The sequence below is a fragment of the Macaca thibetana genome, chromosome 1 (assembly GCF_024542745.1).
Source record: "Macaca thibetana thibetana isolate TM-01 chromosome 1, ASM2454274v1, whole genome shotgun sequence".
Taxonomy (NCBI): domain Eukaryota; kingdom Metazoa; phylum Chordata; class Mammalia; order Primates; family Cercopithecidae; genus Macaca; species Macaca thibetana.
In genome coordinates, this window is record NC_065578.1 from 131,546,322 (window position 1) to 131,557,219 (window position 10,898).

General features: G+C 35.9%; 1 protein-coding gene across 5 annotated transcripts in view; it reads left to right on the forward strand.

The window, feature by feature from the left end:
* Window positions 1-3,089, forward strand: part of PYHIN1 (pyrin and HIN domain family member 1) — a 39,403-nt gene extending 36,314 nt beyond the window's left edge. For 3 of the 5 annotated variants that reach the window (XM_050757869.1, XM_050757878.1, XM_050757888.1), the window contains one exon: window positions 2,760-2,855. Coding sequence is in view for 2 of the 5 variants with exons in the window: in XM_050757904.1 (XP_050613861.1) it covers window positions 2,760-2,849 (90 nt within the window). In the remaining 3 variants the exon portion in view is untranslated. Of the gene's footprint in view, window positions 1-2,759 lie in introns of all 5 variants that reach the window. The other 2 variants (XM_050757904.1, XM_050757895.1) reach the window with 2 other exon arrangements.
* The last annotated feature ends 7,809 nt before the right edge of the window (window positions 3,090-10,898 follow it).

Sequence of the window (10,898 nt, forward strand, 5' to 3'; positions counted from 1 at the left end):
CACAAAACATGCATTCATGAAATCAATTCTGTCTTCAAGAAGATTACTGTTTTTCATTGGTGCAAACATAGTGTATGTGGGGAGGTATCCAGACAAGGAGAAATGAATACAACAGTATGTTCGTACCTTCCATTCCAGTCTCCTTTCACAATTTTCCACTATGACTAATGACCATAACTTAGGATTGATATTCAAAATCCCTATTTCTTTACATAGCTAGTGTCTTGACATATGCTGCTTCCTTTGTTTAGAATCCCTTACTCTCATCTCTTCATTTGCCCCAATATATTTCTGGGCCAACCAAAATCCCCCTTCCTCAGAAAAATACTGCACTGATACCCTCCTCCTGCCATAGAACACATCATGCCAAGGTGTCCTGAATATTTCTCTTTATTTTATTTAGAACATTTATTAAAATTCTAATAATAGAGTGTTCTTCAACCGTACTTGATATAAGTACAGCTCATAGATTTCTTGTCCAGGAGAACATCAGACAAAGGTGAACTAATGAATTTATATCTAAGTGTTCCAATGAAATCCCAGCCTGCTTTTGGCCATGATAGGACCAGTGGAGTCACCTCCACCTAGGGAACGGAAGACTGTGATCTACAGTGAGAAGGAAGGTGATGAAAGAGAAAGGCAAGAGGAGAATCATGTCACCACTCTTTTAGTTGAAGACATGTCACCATACAGACTAGTTGAAGACAGATAACCTATATACAGGGGTTCTCAATTTGTGGTAGTTTTTTGTTTGTTTATGTTTTTGTTGTTTTTGATAAGCCCAAGAATCATATTTTCCTCAATAAATTATACATAATTTATTTGAGAGTCAAAGCTAGCATGTCCTCTTTAGCCATCTTGGCTTAGGTGACCATGGATGGAACTCATATGTAGTCCTTACCAGCTCAGACCCACTTTTCTGTTACTTCATAGACATAATTGGACATCCCAGGACAACATTCTGGAAAAGAACTTATTTCTCCTATATTTTGGCTTTGAAGGGACTACGCAAAGTTTGCCTACGTTCTACCATTTTAAATATGCATTATGGTCTGTTTCTATAGCCATTAGATTTATTTGACTGTATCTAAACCTCCCGTAGCCCAGGAATCCCAGCTAGGGTCCTATGTCTCCTACACCTAACCACCCATCTAGCCATTTCTTCTTTGATATCTAGCACTTCCACAGGAGGCCTGGAAAATACATCTGATTACTTCCTCTGTGTTTCACTAGTTCTGAAAGAAGTCCTTGCTTTTATATATCATAAGTCACCCCAAAGTGATTGTTTGCATTATTAATTAATTACTAATGATTCATTTGTATAAATTTTTCTATGCTTTTGGATTTAAAGTCAAAAGCAGACCATTCTTATTTTTCATCTTTTGTCATGAGTCTCCTAAATCAAAGAATCCAAAATGGTTGGGAAAACAAATGGAGATATTACTGGCTCAGAATTACTATATGGGAAAAAAAGACGCTTTTAGTTTTATCCCGAATCACTACAACTTTATCTGGGGTTTCCACAAGAGGGTCAACATAAATCATAATTCATTTCTGGATCAGACTGACACACAAACCTTGCATAGTCTTTGAAATAGCAATGAAAATAAGATTTTTCTAACTGGGCATCTACTGGGTAAAGCTGGAAGTGAAAGTTATGTTTTTATGTATATGATTGCATTTATTCTTCAATACACCTCTATGAGCACAGTAGGAAGCCCATGTTCCAGGGAAAAAATGTGTTCTGCTCTAGACAAGTTAAGTTTGAGATTCCCACAGGACATCTAAGAATTATCCATCTTATATATAGAGCTTGAACTTGGATAATTTTGGCTGGGCCTTTTATGAATTACGTCAGTATAGACATAGTTGTTAAAACAGTGGATGTGACTGAAAGTACCTAATAGAATAGAAATAATGATGCCTCTCATTTATTGAGTATGCTGAATGACTCAGACTATTCTAAGGGTTTTTCAATAATTATCTTAATTAATCCTTTATAATCCAATTGTTTCATGTATTAACTCATTTAATTCTTTGTGGTACACAATGAACAGAAGAGGGAGTTAAATTTGAGGGTAGTCAACATAGCTCATAACAGTCCTAAATTACCAAGGATGTCCCTGAGCAAATCAGAACACAAAGCTAGCTGTCTTTAGTGAGAAACATCTCTGTGTAGACGGAGATGGTTGGATCTACATGACAAAGTTTATGCTGTTTGTCACATATAATCATGTGGGATTCCTGGAAAAAATAAAGGCTAATATTGGAATGCAAAAAGATCAGAACAAAGGCTAACACATTCAGACACACAAAAACGCAAAGGCTTTCTGATTGTTCCAGTTCTCAGGGCCATTTGTCAAAAGTCCCAAGCCTTCCTTGACACAGTTGCACCAGGAATACATTTTGTATGCTCCTTCTACCTTTCTGCCCAATGAGAAGTTTTCCTTTAGCCCTTGTCATTGGACACACCAGCTCCTTTCTCTATCCTGTTGTTCCCTGACATCTTCTGCCCTTTCACTTGGGCTCATGCTGGGTAGGAGTGAATATTGCATTTCATGGCCCCAACAGAGGGGGAAGATGTGACTCCAAGGACAGGAATTCATTAAAGGAGATAGGTGAGAATGAGAAAAGAGTCCTTCAGATGGAAATAGAAGAAGAGATGTGGCTCACAGGGAGGAGAGGCAGTGTGATTGAAGAAAGAAATGTATGACCACCTGCATCTCAACTGGTTTATTTTTGTCTCTTTATGCTTCAAGGTCACCAAGGACAAGGATATCAAACAAATACCGTTCAATCTTTATTCCAGTGTGGAAATTTTGCCTGAAGTCCTTCACCTAAAAACCTGATGCCACTGGTAATGATGTTTATGAAGATAAGATCGAAGCACAGAAAATAATATATGTATATATATATCTGGTTGAAATACTATATATATATATATACCGGCTATTAATTCTAGGAAATGGAGTATTAGGGGTGCATTTTATTTCATTAGTTTTACTTTTATGCATTTTCTTCATATCATATTTTGCATTCAGAGTTTTCATAATTTGAAAAAAAATAAATTTTTTCTTTATAAAAGAATGCTTCCATAGGAGTTCTTTAATCTGTGTGTGAGTTATTTAAAAGCAAATAAACTGTGGCCTGCAAGTCAGGGTGGGGCACACAGATTTATAGTTTGGATGGGATCTTTAAGGAATAGGCCCTGGTCAAGACTGAACTGACTGTGCCCTGCCCAGAGAAACCAGACCAAGGGGGCAGGTAAGGGTGAAATCCAGCCTATGATTCTGTTGCAAGCACTGTGTCCTGGGAAGGAGTTGCTCTAGCCAAAACTAGAGATATCTTTTCAGAATTGGACTCCTGGAGGGGGAATAATTGGGTAATTTGCTTGCCAAACCAGGCACCTTCTGGTGATGTGCATGAAGGCACTTGCCTATGTTAAAGGAAATCCTGGCCCTGTTTGATGTAAATTACCTGGTTCTGTACATTTCCTTCAGCACCAACAGCTCCTCAGGAGCTCTCCAACCATATTTCCTCTTCTCACGTTGCATTGTATGAATCCATCAGAAAGTTGCCCCAGGCAGACAGTTAACTCAGACAAACTGAAGAATAACTAATTTATTTTAGAGTAGAATGGCAGAAAGTCGGTATCTAAAACTTACAATGTATTTATAGATCATATATTTGGTACCTGCTACAATTATTTTGTGTCACTTAATCTTCACAGTAGCTCTAGACGGTTGACAGTTTTCTCCTTTTTACTCTCCATATATAAAGAAAAAAGAGCACAGAAAGCAAATTTACTTTCCAAGTGACATTTAGGTGGTCTTATATAGTCCTGATTTGACATCCAGGCCTGTTGTTCTGGCTTGGATTAGGTGTGCTAATGTTAGGAGAACAGGGATAAGATGCAAATTAAACAATGAATAAGACGGATTCCACCTAAGATGGAGAAAGCTGAAAAGAGCCTCACTCTCACCCTTATAATTATGAAAAAGTAGATAATTGCAAAATCACAATCTTCTGTACTCATCAGAGAACTGTGGTGATCTGAAGCTATATATGCCCAGTTAATCTAAGGAAAAGAGGCATTAAAGTTCTGCCTTTATGGTTTGGGCCAACAATCCAAGGAATAAATATAGTTGTTTTTTTTTCCCCTCTTGCCCTGCACCTTTCTGATTATGTCTTTTATGAGACATAAAGGTAAGAAGGTATGATAGATTCAGATACCATGAATAAGTTCTTTTAGACATTCTTTGTTGCCAAATATCATTGCGAATATTCACATATGTGTGTGTGTGTATGAGATAATTTGATTCATTTGGGAAAATCAAATTTTGAAGGATGTTTTGAAGCCACTGAATTGTTTCCTCATGTGCAGTGAAAAAACTGAAATTCAGAGATTGAATGAAGTGGTCAAAATCACATCATTCAGCTAGTTAGGAAACAGATTTCATCTTGAGAAGATGTCACAAACTGCTAAAACATCCTCCAAATTCAAATTTGACTTATGGACACTGAACAAATAACTGCTTTATATACAAATGATATTGGTATTCTGAGCTACTCAAATACATAATATTCATATTACTTTATGTAAACTAGGTATAATTGACCACTCTTGAGTATGTAGATGATGGTAATTAAGAGTTAGAGAATGAGTCATTTGGGTGCTTTGTCTAATGTGTTTGCTGATTTCTCCCTGAAATTGTAACTTCTAAGGACAGTCATGTCTGTAAATAAGATAAGAAAGGAATTATCTTCCACCCAAAAGAATTAGCCTGTTCACTGTGTTTTAATTTAAACAACTTCAACCTCTAATGCCTTGACCCCACTCTATCTTATATTTTTATATCTTACCACACATCAGAGCTCCTACTTGGGACCACAAGTAAGTGAGAATCTGGGGCTTCCCCTAACTTTGAAATTTGTGAACCAAAGAGAAAGACAGAACAGCTCACAGAGATCTAATCTACCCTCATAGACAGTTTAGAGATCAGTTTGTACCAAGTGGTTCTCTGCAAGAGGCAGAGAAATAGCTCTGAGAGGATCTCTAGTGTATTAGCAAATGATTGTGATTGGAGGAGGCAAACCCAACACTATCGGCCATATTATTTCTCTAAAACCACATAGTGAGGTATGTATTAGAATTTTATTATGATAAGAATACATGAGATCAACCACTTAACAAATTTCAAGTTTACAATACCGGATTAGGAACTACAAGCACAGTGTTGTGCAGCAGATCTGCAGAGCTTATTCATCTGGCATATCTGAAATTGTATGTCCATCGAATAGCAGCTTCCATTTCCCTCTTCCTCCAGCCCCAGCCAACCACCATTTTATTTTCTGCTCCTATAAGTTTGGCTATTATAGATACTTTACATAAGTGGACTCATGCAGTATTTATTCTCTTATGACTGGCTTATTACACTTAGCATAATGCCCTCAAGGTTCATTCATGCTGTAACTATGCAGAATTTCTTTCTTTAAGAAAGAATAACATTCCTTATCTATATACCTTATACCACATTTTCTTATCTATTCACTCAAAACTGGAACATTTAGGTAGTTTTCACAGCTTGTGTATTTTGAATAATACTGTAATATACATGGGAGCACTGGTAATATCTCTTCAACTTCCTATTTTAATTATTTTGCATAAATACTAAGAAGAGGAAATCTTGGGTCATATGGTATTCATATTTTTTCTTCCAACTTTTATTTTAGATTCAGGGGCTACACGTGCAGGTTTGTTACATCAATAAGTTGCATGTCGGCTGGGATTGGCATACAAATGATTTTGTCACCCAGATAGTGAGCACAGTACCTGATAGGTAGTTTTTCAGTCTTCACCCTCCTCTCACCCTCCACCTTTATCTAAACCACCAGGGTCTATTGTGCTTCTTTTTGTGTCCTTGCGTACTCAGTGTTTAGCTCCTACTTATTAGTGAGAACAAGTGGTATTTGGTTTTCTGTGCCTGTGTTATTTTGCTTCAGATAATGCCTTGCAGCTGCATCTAGGTTCCTGCAAAGGACATGATTTTTTTTTTTTTTATGACTCTGTAGTGTACCATATTGTATATGTACCACATTTTATTTATCTAAACCACTGTTAATGGCCATCTAAATTGATTCCATGTCATTACTATTATGAAAAGTGCAATAAGCATGCACATGCACTTTGGGAGGCTGATGCGAGTGGATCATCTGAGGTCAGGAGTTCGAGACCAGCCTGGCCAACATGGTGAAACCCTGTCTCTACTAAAAACACAAAACCTCAGCCTTTTGTGGTGGCAGGCACCTGTAGTCCCAGCTACTTGGGAGGCTGGGGCAGGAGAATCACTTGAACCCAGGAGGCGGAGGTTGCCGTGAGCCAAGATCGCGCCATTGCACTCCAGCCTGGGGGACAAGAGCGAGACTCTAAACCAAAAAAACAAACTAACAAACAAACAAAAAACTATATGCATGCATGTATCTTTTAGTAGAACAATTTATATTTCTTTGGGTATACACCAGTAATGGGATTGCTGGGTCAAATATTAGTTCTGTTTTAAGTTATTTGAGAAATCTCCAAACTGCTTTCAACAGTGGCTGAAGTATTCAGCAAATAGCATCAGGATCACTGGCTAGCTGTATGCAGGAAATTAAAACTGGACCCCTTCCTTTCACCGTATAAAAAAAGATAGCATATAATTGGCATTTCCACCAGCAATGTATAAATGTTCCCTTTTCTCTACAACCTCACCAGCATCAGTTATTTTTTGACTTTTTAGTAACAGCTATTCTGACTGGCGTGAGTTGGTATCTCCCTGTGGTTTTGATTTGCATTTCTCTATTGATTAGTGATATTGAGTATTTTTCACATGCTTGTTAGTTGCATGGATCTTCTTTTGAGAAAGATCTATTCATGGCTTTTGACCATTTTTAATGAAGTTGTGTGGTTTCTGCTTGTTGATTTGTTTAAGTTCCTTATGGAGTCTAGATATTATACCTTTCTCAGAATCATAGTTTGCAAATACTTTCTCCCATTCTGTAGGCTCTTTTCGTTCTGTTGATAGTCTAATTTGCTGTACAGAAGATCTTTAATTAGATCTCACTTGTCAATTTTTTGTTTTTATTGTTACATTTGCTTTTGGAGTCTTTGTCATGAAGTCTTTGCCAAGACCAATGTCCAGAATAGTGTTTCCTAGGTTTCTTCTAGGGCATTTATAGTTGTAGGTTTTACATATATCAGTTTTTTTTAACTTTATATTGAGTAGATTTTTTTATATGGTGAAAGGAAGGGTTCTAGTTTTAATTTTCTGTATATAACTAGCCAGTTATCCTGACACTATTTCTTGAATAGGAAGTCCTGTTTCCATTACTTGTTATTGTCAACTTCATTGAAGATCCAATGGTTGTAGGTGTGCAGGTTTATTTCTGGGTTCTCTAACCTGTTCCATTGGTCTATGTATCTGTTTTGTTCTAGCACCATGCTGCTTTGGTGACTGTAACTTAGTAGTATAGCTTGAATTTGGATAGTGTAATGCCTCCAGCTTTGTTGTTTCTGCATAGTATTATTTTGATTATTTGGAATATTTTTTGGGTTCCATATAAAGTTTAGAATAGTTTTTCTAATTCTGTGAAAAATGACATTGGTAGTTTGATCAGAATATCATTGAATCTATAAATTGCTCTGGAGAATATAGTCATTTTAACAATATCGATTAGAATGGAACAATATCCATGAGAATGGAATGTCTTTCCATTTGTTTGTATCATCTCTGATTTCTTTTAGTAGCATTTTGTAACTCTTGTTGTAGAGATCTTTTACCTCCCAGGTTAGCCGTATTCCTAGGTGTTTTATTCTTTGTATGGCTATTGTGAAAGGAACTGTGTTCTTGGTTTGGCTCTCAACTTGGGTATTATTGGTTGTATACAAATGCTAGTAATTTTGGTACATTGATATTGTATCCTGAAACTTTGCTGAAGTGGTTTATAATTTCTGGGAAATTTGGGGCAAAGGCTATGGGGTTTTCTAGGTATAGAATCATATTATCTGCAAAAGGAGGTAGTTTGACATCCTCCCTTTCTATTTGGATGTCTTTTTTTTTTTTTTTTTTCTCTTGCCTGACTGCTCTGGCTAAAACTTCCAGTGCTATGTTGAACCAGGAGTAGTGAGAGTGGGCAACTTTGTCTTGTTCTGGTTCTCAAGAGGTATGATTTCAGCTTTTGCCTGTTTGTGACATGATGTTGGCTGTGGGTTTGTCATAGATGTCGCTTATTATTTTGAGATATGTTCGTTTGATACCTAGTTTGTTGACGGTTTTTAACATGAAAGAATGTTGAATTTATTGAAATCTTTTCTGCGCCTATTTAATCACATGATTTTTTTTTTTTTAATGTCATAAATCACATTTACTGATTTGCGTATGTTGAACAAACTTTGCATCCCAGGAGTAAAGCTTACTTGATCATGGTGGCTTAGTTTTTGCTGTGCTGCTGGATTTTGTTTGCTAGTATTTTTTTTTTTTTTTTTTGAGGACTTTTGCATCAATATTTATCAGGCATATTGTCTTGAAGTGTTTTTATTGTTTGTTTTTTTTTTGTTTTTTTTTTTCCTTTCTGTTTCTGTCAGGTTTTGGTATCAGAATAACACTGACCTCATAGAATGATTTAGGGCAGACTCTCCCCTCCTCGATATATTGGAATAATTTTGGTAGGATTGGTATCAGTTCTTCCTTATCTATCAGGTATAATTCAGATGTGAATCTGCCTGATCCATGGCTTTTGTCGGTTGGTAGGTATTTTATTATGGATTCAATTTCAGAACTTGTTATTGATCTGTTTAGGTAGTCAGTGTCTTCCTGCTTCAATCTTGGCAGGTTGTATGTTTTCAGGAATTTATCTATTTCTTCTAGATTTTCTGGTTTTTCAGCATAGGAATGTTCATAATGGTCTCTGAGAGTTTTTTGTATTTCTGTGGGTTCCATGGTAATGTCCCCTTTGTCATTTTTAATTGTGTTTATTTGGATCTTCTCTTGTTTTACTGTGTATTAATCTGGCTAGTGGTCTATATATCTTATTCTTTCAAAAAACCAATTTTTATTTTCTTGATTATTTTTTGTGAATTTTCACATCTCAATTTTATTCAGTTCAATTTAGATTTTGATTATTATTTTTCTTCTGCTAGTTTTGGGGTTGGTTTCCTTTTGTTTTTTCTAGTTCCTGTAAATGTGATGTTAGGTATAAATTTAAGATATTTCTGACTTTTTGATGTAGGCCTTTAGTGCTATAAACTTTTCTCTTAACACTGCTTTAGCTGTTTCCCAGAGATTCTGATATGTTTTATTTTTGTTTTAATTAGTTTCAAAGAATTTCTTGATTCCTGCACTAATTTTATTTCTTACCCAAAAGTCATTCAGGAGTAAGTTGTTTAATTTCCAAATACTTGTATGGTTTTCAGAGATCTTCTTGGTATTGATTTCTATTTTTGTTGCACTGTGATCTGAGAGTGTGGTTGATATAATTTCTGTTTTTCGAATTTCTTGAGCATTGCTTTATGGCCAAGCATGTGGCCAAAAACTTATGCAGCACAGAGTATGTGCCACGTGCAGATGAGAAGAGTGCATATTCTGTTGTTGTTGAGTGGAATATTCCTTATATGTCTGTTAGGTCAATTTGGTCAAGTGTGAAATTTTGTTCCTGAATATTTTTCTGCCTCAATGATTTATCTAACACTGTCAGTAGGGTGTCATATTTTCCTACTATTATTGTGAAATTAGCTAGGTCTCTTCATAGATCTCTAAGAACTTGTTTTATGAATCTGGTTGCGCCAGTGCTGAATGTACACATCTTTAGGATAGTTAAGTCTTCTTGTAGAATTGAAGATTTTATCATTATGTAATGCCCTTCTTCATCTGTTTGATAGCTTTTGGTTTAAAGTCTGTTTCTTTTTTCCCAAAATGAAGGATCAACCCCTGCTCTTTTTTATTTGTTTTCCATTTGCTTTATAGATATTCCTCCATCCATTTCAGTCTGTGTCTTTACATGAAAGATGGTTCTCTTGAAGATGACATGTAATTGAATCTTGCTTCTTTATCCAACTTACCATTCTGTGCCTTTTAAGTGGAGTGGTTAGCCTGCTTATGTTCAAGGTTAATATTGATATGTAAGGATTTGATCCTGTCATAGTGTTATTAGCTGGTTGTTATATAGACTTGATTGTATAGTTGCATATTTTGTCAGTGGAATATTTACTTAAGTGTTTTTTTCTTTTTTGTGGCAGGTAACAGCCTTTTGTTTCCATGTTCAGCACTCCCTGAAGGACCTCTTATAAGGCAGGTCTAATGGCAACAAATTCTCTTAGTATTTGTTTGTCTGAAAAGAATTATGTTTCTCTTTCACTTATAAAGTTAAGTTTGGCTGGATATGAAATCATGGTTAGAATTTCTTTTGTTTAAGAATGCTGAATGTAGGCCTTTAATCTCTTCAGGCTTGCAAAGTTCCTGATGAAAGTTCCACTGTTAGTGTGATGAGGATTCCCTTTGTATATGATTTGCCTCTTCTCTCTTGCTATCTTTCATATTTTTTATTTAACTTGATCTTGGAGAATTGGATAACAATGTGTCTTAGGAATTGTCATCTTGTGTAATATCTTGCTGGGGTACTCTGAATTTCCTGAATTTGCATGTCAACAGCAAGATCGGGTAAATTTTCAGGGACAATATCTTCAAATATGTTCTCCAAGTTCCTTGGTCTCTCTCCCTCTCTTTCTGTGATGCAAATCAGTTGTAGGTTTGGTCTTTTTACATAAACTCATATTTCTTGAAGTTTCATTCATTTCTTATTATTTTTATCCGACTTTTATTATTTTTATCCTGTATTTTTATCTGACTGAGCTGATTTGGAGA